We start from the raw sequence: 16,539 nt of genomic DNA on the forward strand, positions 1-16,539 counted from the left end.
ATAGGTGGTGGGGGGGTGGGTTTGTGCGGTATAGTTTTAGATAATTACGAGTGACTTATATAGGAAACAAAAAAATCTCAAAAATGACCTCTTCACCTTGAACATTACCAGCAGTTCCTAATTACTATACATTACAAACATAGCTACTGTTAAAGTCCAATGTCTGAAAAACAGAAGTCAACAATCAAAAACGGAGGTAAATGCCCGAACAGAAAGAAGTCAAAACTCAAGTCATGAACAAACTTGCTTTCTGCTAAAAAAAAACAGCCGGCAGATTGCCGGAATAGCTGCGAAAGAATAGACTTGCGTGCCGTATGATAGAGATAGAAAGAGATAGATATAAAAATGAAAAAGTTATCGACGCCACTCAAAAAGCTATTTAAAAAAAATTAAAACGATAAAATTAATGAAGCTTGATGAAAATTCATTGCGCAGAAGCCTCTTATTAGGGGACCTTTACTGCACATATGAGTTCTTTTGACCTGAAACAAACTCAAATTAAACTTAAGTTTTTAAAGAGCAAAAAGTCATTTTTTTTGAGTGAGGTAAGTCAGGTATGATCAAAATCTAATCACGCAAAATAACCTAAAAACTTTTTGCTAAAGCGAGTTAGAAATGACGTCACGCGCGCAAATGCCGTTAGTTAGAGAAAGCAGTCATTCAAAAAATTTGACTTTTTCAGCTTTGCTGTGTAAAATGTAAAACGAAAAAAGAGCGTCAGACGACGAAACAAAAAAACATAGTCGAAAGAATTCCGGAAACGACTCGAAGCGTCAGAACTTCACTAACAAAACCGAAATTGCAACGGAAGCAACTAATTTTTGTATTAAACCATTAACTCACTACCTCTCCAGGTCTGCTTTAAAAATTGTTGAAACTTAAAACCACTGTCAACAAGAGAAAACAAAATTCAGCAAAATTTTATATTATTGAAAACGTTAAAATAACTTTAAAAAAATCCAAAAATAATTAAGGTGGTCAAAAACCTGATAGTCTGAAAGAGCTGACAAGGTTGTCAATAGCCCACAAATAATTCATAATTCTAATCTGAAAAAAGATCGCGAAAGCAAACGGCAGATAATAATCTTAGAAAATAAGTTATATCTTTTTCAAAAAAAGAAAGCTCAAATTTAAGAATCAGAAAAACACCTATAATTAGACTTCTAATCACTGCGATTCCGAAAAAAAAAAAACAACACACGCCTGTTTCCTTGTTTTTTCAACATGATTTTCATACCAAATCAAAAAATAAAAATTGATCATAGAAAAAGGACATAAGCAACAGAATATTCAGAGGCAAAAAATCGTTTAAATTAATACCAAGGCCGGAAGAAAGCTCTAGTAGTTAGTCATAAGTGAAAATTCTGGAAAAAAGCTTGCTAGCAAAACTCTCAGTACTGCTTTATGTTGAAAATAAATCAATTGCAAACCAAAGAAATGACAAAAAATCTAAGAAAAAAGCTGAATCATTCATTTTTACAACTGAAAGAACCAATATACCGACAATAAATGTAGGTGACAGCACAAAGTTAGAATGATACTAACTAGAATGTAAATATGGGCAAAATGTAAAGAACACCGTAACAAAAACACATTTTTGAAAGTTAAAAATCAATTTGATTTTCGAAAGTTAAAAATCAATTTAAAAAATTCAAGAAAAACGAATACATTTCATTGTTCAGCATTCAAGACAGAAAAGATAACTAGTCATTCGATACAAAAATCAATCCTCCTGAAGAGAACAAAAAATAGGAAAAGGCAGAATTCATAAATACGAAACATTGAAACATTTTGCAAAAAAAATGGTCCAAGAACTTTTAAGTTAAGACTGCATTTATGAAAAAGTGCTAACTGTTTTTTTTCAGAACCTTATGCCAAAAAATCATTGAAATTTCATTGATACAAAATTAAAGTACCTCATGTTGCACAAAAAAAAACTATTTCTAGCAATTACAACCAAAATACAAACGAAAAAACTGACGAAAATCGGAAAAAACTACCAAAATCGGATTAGCATATGTACAATTTTCTGAAACAAAATTACATCGAGGTAGATAGAGGCGTTGAGTATAGGAATTATCAAAGAGAAGTTGCCATATTAACTGATTTTTGACAAAAAGACGGTTAAAAGATCCAAAAATGAAGAAATTAATATAAAAAAAGCCAAAAATTAACTAAAAAATCAAGAATTATGTGCCAATTGAAACTTGAAACGCATTTTCAGGCTCTGCAAAACACTAACAAAAACACTGTACCCCTTAGACGAAAAAACGGCTAAAAACGGTTATCTATGTGCAATTCAGTCAAAAACTACTTTTCAAAGTCAAAACGTCATTCACTAAACTCAGCGCATGATCAAAAAACTTCTCTCGCTTAGCGAAAATCTGTTCACCAAGACAGCTTTTCTCACTTTCGCTTTTAGGTCAAAATGCCGCGTGATCAAATCTACTTCCTGTAAAAACCGAGAGAAAACCAATACTCCTCTTCGAGTCGTAAAAAACCAGGAGCACCTCAATATAGCTCCGCTCAGCTTACAGCTTCGCAGCTATAAACAGTAGAATCTCAATACTCTTCGATTCGTACAAAGACTCACACGTTTACAATAATTGATATGAACTTCTTTCAAGAGCAATTAATTATAAATGGTTGCCTTTGCTTAACACAAGGCGATCTATGTACACAAAATCCAAACGCCTCGAAATTAGCTCACCTGCAATATTCAACTGTCCCGTCATATCATTGTAACATTTCCGCACATTCACGCCAGTTTCAGTTCCCACTCTATACAATGCCTCGCAATTCTTGGACATTGTGTCCCAAATCTCTCGAATAGTCTCTCCCACATTTCTGTCCAGATTTCTGGGGAACTTCGGAATACTGTCCAGTGGACATATGTAAGACGCATCCCACGGTCTGACTTCCCGTAGCGAGATGCCATTGCACACAGCACAGTACGAGTTTCGATATGTGACGCCTGTAACGTCACAGAGCAATTGTTTAACCTAAATCTGCAATTTGTGATTAAATTGATGTGAAACAACGGCATAATTCTGTCCCACTTCTTCTTTTATGCATAATTCTCTCCCAATTCTGTCCCGCATAACCAATTTCATTATGCATAAATACTAGGTGTAAGCAAATACGCAATATCTATCACCAGATATGGCTTCCTGGACTAAAATTAAAATACTTTATTATAACCTTTGTAATGATCTTCACTTCTGAGCTCCCAGAGTCAAAATTGTTAATACATAAAACAGAACATGCAAAATAATCAAAACCAAGAGACTGATACAAAGATAAAATGAATTGATGACTAGCAAGTGGCCACATTTGCGCAGAGTTATAGATATAGCTGGTGAAATGGGGCGACAACGTTAAAGGCACAAGCCATTGAGTAAAGCCGGCCAACACTCGAAGCTCAGCCAAAAACCATACCACCCTACCCCTTATTTAAGCATACCAAAAAGTATAACACCCCGCAGGATTTTTGCAGTCGGCACCCCCACCTAGGCAGTGCAGAAACCCCAGATTTTATCATTCTACCCAACTCACCCGCATAGGTCAAACACCGTGGTTATTGAAGTCGGAAACCCACACCAAGACAGCGGAGGAACACCAGCCAATTTTCAGTAAACCCAACCAACCCGCAGAGGTCAAAAACCGGTGGTTTTTGTTCAAGGCAACCAAACTCAGGCAGGGGAGGAAACCAAGGCACTTTCGGTCTACTGAGCACACCGGCAGTAGTTCTTTGAGGACGGCATCGCACCCCGGCAGTGGGAGATCGACAGTCAAACTATTCAAACCAAAACATACCCCACAATTTCAACAAAAACACGGTAATTTTAGATACAACTTCACACAAACACGTAATCCTGGTTAACCAAGGGTCTCAGCGATAAAAAAACCCACAGCCCAGTTTCTTGTCCAACCAGGAACCCCCGCACCAGCAACCAGCCCCCAGCACCTCTCTGCAGCCAAATTTCCTGACCAGCAAGGATCCCCCGCAGCAGCATTCTGCGGCCCCGTTTCCTGGCGAACCAGGATCCGAGCAGCAGCTGCTAGCCAGCATAAGCGTTCTGTAGGTCAGGTTCCTGGCCAACCAGGATCGCCACCAGCAGCAACCAGCCAGCAGTGTCGTTTCCTGATCACCAAGGATGCCAAGCAGCGGCCATCAACGTTTATAAGCAGCCTAGTTTCTAGTCCAATAAGGAATCCCCACCAGCAGCAACCGTTTTCCTGGCTAACCAGGACCCCCCGCACCAGCAACCAGCTCGCAGTGCCCAGTTTCTTGGCCAAGCAGGATTTTCAGTAGCAGCAATCAACGTCTACCAGCGTTCTCCAGCCTAGTTTACCGTTCAACCAGCATTCCCCACCAGCATCGGCGTTTAGCAGCCTGTTTCCCAAATAATCAAGATTCCCATTAGGAACAACTAACGTTAATCGGTTTTCTCCAGCCTAGTTTCCTTGAAGCTACAAACCAGCAGCAGCCGTTTTACTGGCTCACCACTATCCCCGCAGCGGCACCCAAAGTTTAGCAGCGTTCTACAGCCTTGTTCTTCCTGGCCGACCAGAGTGCCCACCAGCAAGTAGCCTGATTCCACAGCAGATCTTCCTTTCAAACAGGAACCTCGCCAGCGGCATCAAAACATCAGTACGTTCTTTTAACTAACAAGTGTACCAATCAGACAAAGATTTCACACATTTGTCATGCAATATCAAATTTTAAATTCAATAGCAAATGTTCAAGTCTTCGAAGAACAATTTTCCACTGATCATAGACTCTTAAGCACAAACGTATAAAATTCTGATACTCATTCATCAATACGAAAAAATACCCACAGAAACAAACGGCGAATAGTCAGAGGAATACCTGATCAACACGAAAACAAGCAGAGATCTACAGCAAGGAACAGCATTCTAGAGAAGTCCTCTTCGAACTCTTATATTCAAACCGTTAATAAGCTAGAGAACAGGAGTTAAAGAACTATCTGGCTGAGTTCAAGAATATTCAGCCACAAATATCTACATCTGAAAGATTCTTCTCGCTCGAACCTTCACTACCATAAACAAAACTTTTTACATAGAATACAGCGCAAAGTTGAACAGTGATCGCAACAGAAACTACGAGTGTTAATGGAATTCGGAAATATGCATCTGTTCAACTTGGTAGTTCTCACTTCAACATAAATCGCCTATTACATCTTTTGGGCGATCATCAGGTTCCATGAGGTGCCACTTGAACTCCATCAGAGATAAGAAGCAATTCCCAAAACGTCTTTACTAATTGTCCCCAAGTTCCGTGAGGTGACATGAGTCAGTTAGAAAAGGCAAATCTTGCATCACAAGACATGATACTTATCCAGCCATCGCCAAAATAAAACATCAATAAACAGCCTTAAAAAATCCAACATGCCTCCTCAAGCCGTCGAAAGTCATCTTAGCTTACACATATTGCGCTTCGAGCATAAGAGATCTTGTTCGACATATTTTAACCGATGAAAATCTGCCAGAAGCGGATTTCTTGGAAGGAGAAAAAGAAGCTCAGCAGTTACCATGAGAATCCGATAAGACAAATGACATTCCGACATACGAAAATAGACGAATCGCAACACTTTCATTTCCAAGATAAGACATTAGGAGTCAAACGAGACTCGTAACAAGCTGAAATTAGTTCGGGGAAAATTTAAAGTCAGTTGTGATCTGGCCGACAATTCAGTGGTTATAAAAGCAACACTGCCATCAAAAATTCAAAAGTAAAGGCAACAAAACGAAATAAAGCATCGGAAAAAACCTCAAGAATCTCCAGTTCCAAGTTGTATAACAATTAGTTCAAACCAACCATTGAAAAGTCAGATTACAGAAACGTCAAACCTGTCATTTCAATGCGTCATTTGCCAGAAGTATGTTTGATCCAATTATCCGGCCACCTCAGCATCAACCCTTAATTAGTTTGGCAAAAAATCAGGATCACGTTCATGCAGAGCAATTTATAAATAACCCGACTACCTCAGGAAGCCTCCCAACACCAACGCGCGATACCTTTAAAAGCAGTCTATTGATTTGGACATATTGGATAGTTATTCGAGTCTGTTATTGACTCGAAGCCACTCAGCACCACAGAAAAAAAGTGCACCTGCAATCTCTTCTCAATGGACGGGCAAACAGCTTAGTGAAAGGTTACGGATGCAACGCACAAGGGTACCACCAAATAAAAACATAGAAAATCAAGCGTTAATGTCGGCGCTTATCTGGATAGGCTGGTATCCTAAATATGCCCATCGACACAATGAACAAAAACTGTTGACAATTTCATCAATTTCATAAGTGACCTGGAAAAAATATTAACACGTCCGGGATACGAACGCAATCCTAAGTCAACAATGATAACGCAAGCCGCAATCGACAAACTTCCATACATCCAATTAGTAGAATGGAGCAAAAAATGTGCTCAGTCCGATTGGACCACCGAACTTCGAATGCAAGACGTTAAAAGTATTTGAAAGACGTTTTCTCTACTACGCATTATATCTGAAACAAAGTTTCGAAGAGGGTAAAGTTTCCGAGAGGGCAAACTTTCAAAGAGGGCAAACTTTCAAAGAGGGCAAACTTTCAAAGAGGGCAAACTTTCGAAGAGGGCAAACTTTCGAAGAAGGCAAACTTTCGAAAAAGGCAAACTTTCGAAGAGAGCAAACTTTCCAAGAGGGCAAACTTTCGAAGAGGGCAAACTTTCGAAGAGGGCAAACTTTCGAAGTAGGCAAACTTTCAAAGAGGGCAAACTTTCAAAGAAGTGCTCCGTTAGAAGCGAAATCCACAAAAATTGATGGGAAAAACAGAAGCAGAGAAATAAAAGAACAAACACGAAAATCCAAAAAAACTAGTGACCTAAACATCGACATTTTCCCAGCAACATTAATAACACTTTTATTAACTATTGACACTGCGCATGCCTAAAATACGTACAACATAAAACAACCTTGCCAAAATCAAAGAGACGAAATAAAAACATAACCAGACTAACGGAAGAGTTATTCTCGAACGACTAGTGGAGCTCCAAAAATTTATTGAATCCAATCGGGGGGGGGGGGGGGGGGGGGGGTCAGCCACTATAACTATTAAAAAACAAGTGAAAAAATTCAAACCAACTGCTGTTCACTTTTCATTTGACTTTTAGTTGTGAACTGCCGCCACGAGTTCAACTGATGACACTTGTGAAAGAAAATTTAGAACGCACAAAAATGAAAAAGTCCAAGGCGTAAAAGTAACTCGAAAAAACAAAACGACAGAGCGAAAATTTTAATCCCATTGGTGATAAGGGACGAAAACACAAAAAAAGGCGAGGTTCAAAAAATAACGTAAACATTTCAAAAACACATGGTACCTACGTCATCAAAAATAATTGCTAACAACTGACGCCTATATATTAAAATTACGTCAGAGTAAAAGGGCAAAAAACTGTTATTTAGATTCAGAGACAAAACTGAAGAAGATCAACAAAAACGCAGAGAAAAATCTATCAACATTTCTAGCGACAAAACTTTGAAAACTACTGGTCTGAATTTAAGAGACTAATCAGATTCAACGAATACAGGCAAAACTCACAAGTTCCAATTTTTAAACGAATACTGTCGAAATTATGAAAGCAACCAGCTAAGAACTTGAACCATTAATTAGGTTTATCTATGCCATTAGCAACGAATGAGACGTGCCCTTCAGGAGACTAATTGATGAGAAAACAAAATTGATAACGCCTTCAAGCAAGTTTCAAAATTTTCTAATTTTTATCAAAATAATACGTGTTAAAGTTGAAGAAGCAATTAGCTATGAACTGAGGGGATTAAATTAATCCAATTATGCCTCATTAGCAACAGATGAGGGCTGCCAATACCGAAACTAAGTGATAAGACAACAGAAAAAATAAAACACAGAACAAAGAATTCATAAAAAATTTATGACGACAATTGGTATCAAAGTAATAAAAAGAATTAGCAGCCAGTTCAGGGACTCAAGCAATTCCAAATGGGATAATAACATTCAATTGCTGTGCATCAAATAATCACCCTCAAAAACCGACAATTTGTTAAAACACAGCTGGCAGATTTCCAGAAAATAGCCGCAATGGCTTTGTAGGTCTGTAGTTTCAAAAAGACAGTAAAAGAAACGGACCAAAAGAGAAATTTACTATTAATTGATGAGTTGTTATATTTTGGTTAAGAACCTGTTTAACTTGTTGCGGCTTCCATTAGCTGCACTCAAATACCCTTCAATTAGATCGACACGCTCTCACTTGACCATATCGCTTTGAATTAAAGTGAAGAAAAGTCGATTACAGAGTGCAGAAGTCTTTTTTGAGAGTGAGGCAAGTCACGTGTGACCAAAAACTTAATCACGCAAATGAACAACAGAACTTCCTCCACTAAGAGTGAAAAATCACGTCACGCAGGCAATTCAGTTGGAACTGCATGAACAAAAAGCAGATTTGAAGTAATTGTGACGTCATATGGTTCCAACAAAAATCTTGACGACAAAATAAAAAACTAAGAGAAGGTCAATAACAGCCTCAGCTGTCGCTTTGCGGCTATTGAACACCAAATTCACACTCCACTTTAAAGGTAGTTTGAAAAAAAATCAGGCTGCAAACATTGAACAGATCTTAAAAAGACAGCGCACAAATACAATCCAAAATTTTGGATAGCAATAAACCTACTAACGTCGGACGAACTGCTTTCGAACGACTGGCGGCAAATAAATTAGAAGAGGGCGTAGGCTACAGAAACTTTTATGGTGCAAAAATTTCTAACTCCTAACTAAGGAGGGGTTCGAGCCTGCGACCTCCAAAATTAGAGTCCTGTAAAGTAACTCTGCGCTACGCGGGATATAAACCAGCTTTTATCACACTCAGTTTCATTTGAGTTAAAGACTTAACTTCTGATTGGTCGCAATTCAAACCACTCATAAACTCAACAATGCACTTGAAAAGAGATTTAATTTCTGAATGCTCGCGATTCAAATCACTCAAGTACTCAAAAAGTAACGCTTGAAAAAGTCACTCGAGAATTGAAATCGGATGAATGTTCTATGAGAAAACGGTCAAGAAAAATTTGGCATAAAAAAGACCCACATGTTGCTTCAATAATTGCTTTAAAGTTCGTTCGAGAGCTATTAATTGCTTCAAAGTTCGTTCGAGAGCTATTAAAAATTGTCTCCTAAATTTTGACCTATATTGCTCTCGCAGATTTACGCTAAACTTATAAACACGACAAAGCGGAAGTTCAACTTGTCCAACCTCTGTTTTGCTTTATTTACAGATAATTAACAGTTTGCTGTCAATTTGACTTTTTTTAAGTTAAATGAACTAGATTTAGAGTAACTGGTGATTAAAAACTTAACTCTAATACAGTAAAGAAGCCATATCTCTGTGAAAAACAAGAAAATCCTATGTTAATTTAGTTCTAATTTACCTGAGTCTACATGCACTACAGGCAGCTTTGCTAAAACGCCCTCATGTGTGAAGGTAGACGCATATTGACACAAGTCAGCTGTGAATAATCCCAGACCATTTCCACTCCACTTGTAGGCACTGCCGTCTGCTAGAGAGGCCATCTGAGGACAAGTTTCCACAATGTAGAACCTTAGAAAAACGCACATGTCACAAGAAAAACCTAAATTGTGATCTGGTTAAAAAACAGCGCTTTATTTCTTGAATAAATTTCAGCGAGGGGTTGAACAATGAAGTCACAATGAAACCGTTTTCAATTACCAACACAGCAGAGGTATACCTTAATTGAATTTGCTACTTGGTGACATTGACTCGCGGAAAGTAGGCTACTTGTAGCCTTATTTCCGAAAAAGATGTCATTTCCAATTTGACGATATTGAGTTACATTCAAGAGTGGAAACCACCTCCAAATTCTGTAAAACATTTTTAGCAAACGTTATGTAAACTTAAATCCACAAAGAGTCATTAAACTCAACTAATGTGAAGTATCTTGGCGCAGTTATTGATAGCAAACTAAAGTTTGATGAAGAAGTGGAAAACATAATTCACAGAATGGCTTGTGGAATAAAAGTTTCGAGTAAACTAGGTAAAAGCTGGCCGGAGAAAACAAAAAATACTTTACTTAATGTAATTTTAATAAGTCACGTCATTAATCCGCTTTAGTTGTGGTGATGTTGCAAAATTATTAATCTCAACTTTGGAAAAACAATTGAATTGGGCAACAAAAGCCTGTTTTAATCGGAGAAAGTACAATCGGCCCAGAGATCTCAAATTTCGCAACAAAATTTTACCAGTTTCTTTCGTCTTATAAGAAAGAACAAAATTTTTGGCTGATTCTTTGGTTGCACAAGCCATTCCAATTTACAAAAGTTTGCCTTCTAATATTAGACTTAAAACAACATCGACAGCGTTCTTGAAAAAAGAATTGAAAGAATATTTTTGGAAAGAATTTTTGAAGTAGCCAAAAAAGACATATGCAAGATGTCATTGAAAGCATTCGTTTTTAGTTAATATTTACATTGTTGATCTTCACGCAGTACACGAAAATTGTGCAAAATAATTTTTGACTCGCTTTTACAAAAGTAAGGTCCAGTTCTTTAAATAACTAATTTAGTGTTTTTTTGATTTTACAATATATTCTTAACTGAACATTACCTTTTTCTTTCTGACTATATAACATTACTTAGAAAAATTATTGTGCCTATTTGTAATTAGATTACAGCATCAAAGAAACCATGTGAACATGTGAAACTGGACCAAAGCCTTTCATTAATTAGTTGATAAATGATTTTTAAATTTGAATTAAAATTATGCCATGGAAGTAAATGCATGTAAAATAGTGCTCCTCAAATATGCTTGTTATATCATTTAGTTACACCTGCAAACACCCCCAAATTTTGTTTATCCAAACTTTTTTTTTAAAAAAAAGGAACGCAATCAACAGAAAACAGATTTTTAGGAAACAGATTAAACATAACCGACTAAACGTCGGAAGAATTGCTCTAGAACGACTAGTGGGAGTTCTAATCAATTGCAGCCTGCTTCAGTCGGGGAAGGGGGAGCCGAAATGGGACTAAGAAGTTCAATAGTGGGCTTCAAATAACCCCATTAGAGGTTAACATATACCACTATTCAGTAAAAAATGACACCCGTTTCGGCGCACTTTTCATATTAAATTTAAGTATTAAATTGCCGGCAATTGAGTTCAGCTGCTTCAAATTGCGATTGAGAGAGAATTTTAGATCACGCGAAACGCAAAAAGTCAAGAGCGGAAAAGTCAACCGAAAAGTCATATTTGTCAAGCAAAAATTTTGCATAAAAAAAGACACAAACGTTTACAATAATTGCTAATAATAATAATAATAATAATAATAATAATAATAATAATAATAATAATAATAATAAAAATAATAATAATAATAATAATAATAATAATATTGAATTCAACCAAACATGGTTACAACCAGCTTGGTAGTCCCCAGATTAGGGGAGAAATCAAGTTTCAATAATTAAAATTTCTCGAAAACTTTCCATCCTGGAGGGTAATTTTTATATTTGAATCTTTTCAATGCCTCCCCTTCCAAAAAGTTCTTCACTTCTCTTCGAAACTGAAATGGAATTTTGTGTGGTGAATAGTTAGCAAAACTGTTAAGTTGAGACAAAGAATTATTGAATAGGCTACTCTATTAAAGTAATTATCTTCAGAACGTTTCCGAAATGTTTTTCTCGCTTCAATAAAAAGCTTTTCACTTGATCTGGTCTTTGGACAACCAAAAGTTATTGACCAGTGGTCTGACGCATTCATAGAAGTTTAGCCTACTAAAATCTTGTTAAGCAGAATTAGGTCGTTAAGAACTAGAAAATAACTGACTGGCAATAGGTGATTTCGAATTAGGCTCTCAACGTATTCTTTATCAACGAGAACAGAACGGCAAGTTATCCATTTTAAACATGATCTCTGCAGTCTTTCCAAGCGTTGAAGATACTGTGGTCCTGGGTTCCAGACATTTGACGCATAAAAGACCGCAGAGAAAATATATGTTTTCACCAACGTGCATTTGAGTTTTGTGGTGCGGGGTATAACTCTTCTTTAATGATTCAGTTTTTGAAAACCATTCTTTACCGCCATTTCGAGGTGACAATTCCAAGTCATGCTGCCCGTAAAAATTAATCCGAGATCTTCAATTTGTTTTTCGTTTTTGATGGCAATTACTTTTGCAAATAACTCTGTAGACGAATTATATGTATTTTTGTATGAGAACTCGAGAATGCTGAACTTCGTTCAAGAGTAATGAAAAAAAGATAACCTAGTAACGTCGGTCGAAATACTCTCAAAACCACCAGCCAGCGGCTGGCTTCGTCAGTAGCTAGGCACGGTTTAGTGAGGCTAGCTTTAGCTTAATTGAAGGGGCGTAAGTGAGCGCAGCGGGGGGGGGGGGGGGGTGCACCGGGCGCTGATGGGTAACAGTGGGGGTGGGGCAACAGTGGGGGGGGGCAATCTCTAAGAACCCACCTTCGCACCATAAGTATAGGTCACCAAAACAGATTTGTGAATCGCATACTTGAAGACTAGTGAGCTGAAAGGCTCTAAGAGCACTCAATGCCCGCTGGGCGCTACCTGTTTATCCCGTTTTTGAGAACGAAAGATCAAATGCGTCAAGCGGAAAAATGCATTAAAAAAGACCGACAGGACTACTATAATTGCTACAAACTTCGTTTGAGAGCAATTAATAAACAGTTCTATAAATTACTGATGGGCTTTGATGTTTTCTGATGCACTTTTTACAGTAAAAATCAGGGGTAGATTTTTGCAATTTATGTACCTTGAATTGTCAAAACTAGTTACAATGAGAGGTGGGAAGAAGGCTCTAAAGATTGTAGCTAAAGCGGTAACTACTTCCAATAAATTAACTATTTATTTCACATTTACATGCCATTTGTTCAATACTTAGGATGGATTTTTGCAATACAAGTGACTGATGGTGCAATCAAAATTCCAAGCAAGATTTTAACCAAGTGAGAAAAACGACAAGATTCTATAGATGCCGAGAAATCAGTCGCATGAATTTGTCTGCTCGTCGATTTTCCTTTATACAAGAAAGCATGAGCTCCAAAAAACTAAGCTTGGAAAAACAGCTACCGTAAAATAACCGACGAACTTCGGGAGAATTGCCCTCAAACAACAGGTGAGCGGTTCGCTTTGGTAGTAGCCAGCTGGGGCTTAACGATGCTAGCATTAGGGGGCATGAGTGGAGTGGGGGGATCAAGCGATGGGGTAGGGTTCAGAGGGTCAAATAGCCAGTTGGTGAAGGATGGATAGTGGGAGTGTTGCGGGGTGACTTAGGGGATCAAACTTTTAAGACAAAGAACCGCCCTTCACAGCATAAAATTGTCTTTAAAATCAGTTTCCGTCAATCGCGTACTTAGAGACTAGTAAGGCTTGAGGCTCTAAGAGAGCTGCTCAGCCACTTAATGCCCTCCGGGCGTTACCTGTTTATCCCGTTTATGAGAAGTAAAAAAAATTCAATTCACAAAACCGAGCTGCCAAGCAAAATTTGTAATTTATTCCAATAAAATGTCTCAAGCTTATTACAGTACATTTAAAATCCAAGATGCTGACTATTTATATGAATCAGACGAATTAAATTGGTGTCAGAGGAAAAATCTGACCAGGAAAAAATCGCATAAAAACCACAGGAATAATATAATTGCTATAGACTTCGTTTGAGAGCAATTAAGAACGAACAAACATTTTCAAGCGCCATAACGAGTTATGGCCAGGTTTTGCATTAGGAGCCACAGCTTTTCGCAAATAATGCAAAGACATTCTATACTGCAGGGGAATTCAGATTAGTATCTATAGCGTCCAAATATACCCTGCGCTCTCGAACTAGTGGGAGATCGAATCTATTGAAGTCTGCTTCAGTGGTGGGGGGGGGGGGTAACTAAATCACTAAGGGGGGCTTAAAATGACGTCATTGGAGGTTATTATATAGCACAATAAACACTAATAAAATTTTAAAAAATACTCCAATTTTGGCGGTTTTTATTTGACTTTTAGTAGTGCACTGCCGCCACTTGAGTTCAGCTGCTGGCACTTGCAAATGAGAGCGAAATTTAAATCACGCAAAACGAAAAAGTCACTCGAAAAATCAAAAAACGTCAAGCGAAAATTTAAAGAAAAGACCAACACGTTCACAATAATTGCTTCCAACTTCGCTCGAGAGCAATTAATTAACAGGCCGCGGAACTCTCGCACGTAAATTACAAAATTGTCCAGTAATTCGAATTAAACCAATAATCATATGCTTTTGCATCTCAATGAAAAACTGGCTCTAAATTGGTACCTGTTTGCCAAGTTCTGATCCTCATAACAGTCGAGCCGCTGTTTCCACTCTTCTGCATCATTTGGATCCGCGTTCAACGGAAGTCCAGGAATTGCGTCAACCACAGAATTATTGAATGTTGCATTGTGGTGGTCCACACAGAACACTTCATAATCAGCACAACAATCACCCAATCTGAAGAACAGTCAAAGCATTTCCTTCCAAAATTACCCACAGGTGTGTTTAATTTTTTTGAAAAAAAAGATATCCATTGGGGCATACTTGTTCACTTAAAGCCCGCTGGTAACCATTCGTATTAATGGCGCTTAATTTATTTAAGGCAATCAAACGTCACTTAATCTTTTATTTTTCTCATTTAATTACTTAACTCCCCGATATTACTAATTCTCCCCTTACTTGTTCCGACCCCACTTGTGGGGGAGGAACTATATACACAAATGGGTTTTTTTGTTCAGACAATTTTGGCCGATCGATATATTCATCGTAGAGAAATGTGAGTGGTATCATTAAAAAACTGGCCCAGCGTAGAATTCCAAATTAAAAAGACTTGTTTGATTTTCGTTTTTTTCGAGGAGTTATCGAGCATTGAAGTTTTGTGTGAACACGGGATATTTGTTCACTTTTAGTGTAATTTTTCTTCAAATTAAGACATTTTCTATAAAAAATAATATTTCAAAATTAAATTTCACGCCAAAAATGAACCAATTTTGTGTTCCTAATAGACTAAAGGCGATAAAAAGACTAGTTCTGGTCTTATAAGGAAGTTCACTATCAAAAAAATTTCGAATTCTATTTGAGAGCTCTTTTTATATAAAACTTTTCTACTTTTTCTTTTGCTTTTTTAAGTCACCTAGAGAGAAGTCACTTTTTTGAAAATTAACCATCTTAAACTTTTTTCGTGAACTGTTAGTCACTGTTAGTCACGTGAACTGCAACTAAACTCTTCTAACTATTGATTATATGACTTCAATGACACAAGAATTCATTTTTTTTAATGTCTGGATATTTTTGTATTATTGGTTACTTTTGAACTCTTATCACATTATCCAAATAATTTTTTGAACATTAACTAATCCTAAACTTTTTTGGGAATTGTTAGTCAGTCTCAGCACTCACAGGATCCCTTCCCTTTCGACTGCAGCCAAAACTAATCTGGTTAGCGGTTTTATCTTCTACCTATTAGTTTTAAAACTTCAATGCCATGAGTTTTCATAGTTTTTTTTAAAATTACGGCAACTTTTTCTTATTTTTGGATCCTTTTTAAATCTGATCACAATACATTATTACTGATAGTTCCCATTGGTTTAGGAAAAACGTTCAACGGATCATAGATAAAGTTTTCAGAGAAGAGCTTATGACATAAATTGCTTCGACACTTTCTTCTAGCACTTTTCTATTGAATTTATGGTTTTTGCCGTCTTTGTTGTTGTTTTCATAGTCAACAACTTGTTGTAAGCTCCTATTGATGAAATATGAATGACAAACAAACTTGCTGTCCCATCGAGTCATAATTTACAGGCTTCCGTTTAGAGCTAATGAATTTAATGGCGTTGATACTACGAGTTTTCTCAAAAATTTCGTGGTTCTAATTTATTTGTTAATATTTGCTGATTCGGCTCAATTGCTAAAAAACAGAAATCTCATTGCTGTAGAAAATTAATTAAAAATAGAGAAGTTTTTTAGTGAAAAGTCCATTTTTTTCGCCTTCGACATTTTCTTGCCTTCGACATTTTCTTGTTCAATTTTTTCTTGAATTTGCTGTTTTTAACTGTTTTTGTTCTTTAGTTAGCCGTAAATTGCTGACAGGTCTCATGAGCTTGTAATTGAGGGTTGAATGAATGATGTTTCCCGAAGCAGTCAGTTTATAGCGATTAGTCTTAAAGTTTATGATATACAATTTCAAATATTTTTCAAACTTTTCAGTTTTTGTTGTTCTTTCCGTCAAATTGTAACTTGTTTTCATCAATGAGAGGTCCCATCCAGCTTCTTGTATCTCAAAAAATAACAAATCTACTGATATTATTTGTCACTGATGTTTTGTTTTTTTTGGACAATATGCGTTTTTATAAACGTTTTTTGAGTGGTCAATTTTTGTCTCTTTTTCTTTCAGAACAATCGCGTATTAACAGATCCCAATGGTTCAAATGTGGCCCAAGTAAACTTATTTAATCTATCAGTTTAAATCCTTCAGTT

General features: G+C 36.9%; 1 protein-coding gene across 1 annotated transcript in view; it reads right to left on the minus strand.

Moving 5' to 3' along the window:
* Nucleotides 1-16,539, minus strand: part of LOC142337446 (uncharacterized) — an 82,763-nt gene that overhangs the window by 40,737 nt on the left and 25,487 nt on the right. Inside the window, exons 2-4 of the mRNA XM_075386674.1 lie at nt 14,347-14,520; nt 9,462-9,631; nt 2,711-2,974 (exon numbers count right to left, since the gene is read on the minus strand). Coding sequence (XP_075242789.1) covers nt 2,711-2,974; nt 9,462-9,631; nt 14,347-14,520 — 608 coding nt within the window. The remainder of the gene's footprint in view (nt 1-2,710; nt 2,975-9,461; nt 9,632-14,346; nt 14,521-16,539) is intronic.

The sequence above is a fragment of the Convolutriloba macropyga genome, chromosome 4, assembly GCF_964194025.1.
Source record: "Convolutriloba macropyga chromosome 4, txConMacr16.3, whole genome shotgun sequence".
NCBI lineage: Eukaryota > Metazoa > Xenacoelomorpha > Acoela > Convolutidae > Convolutriloba > Convolutriloba macropyga.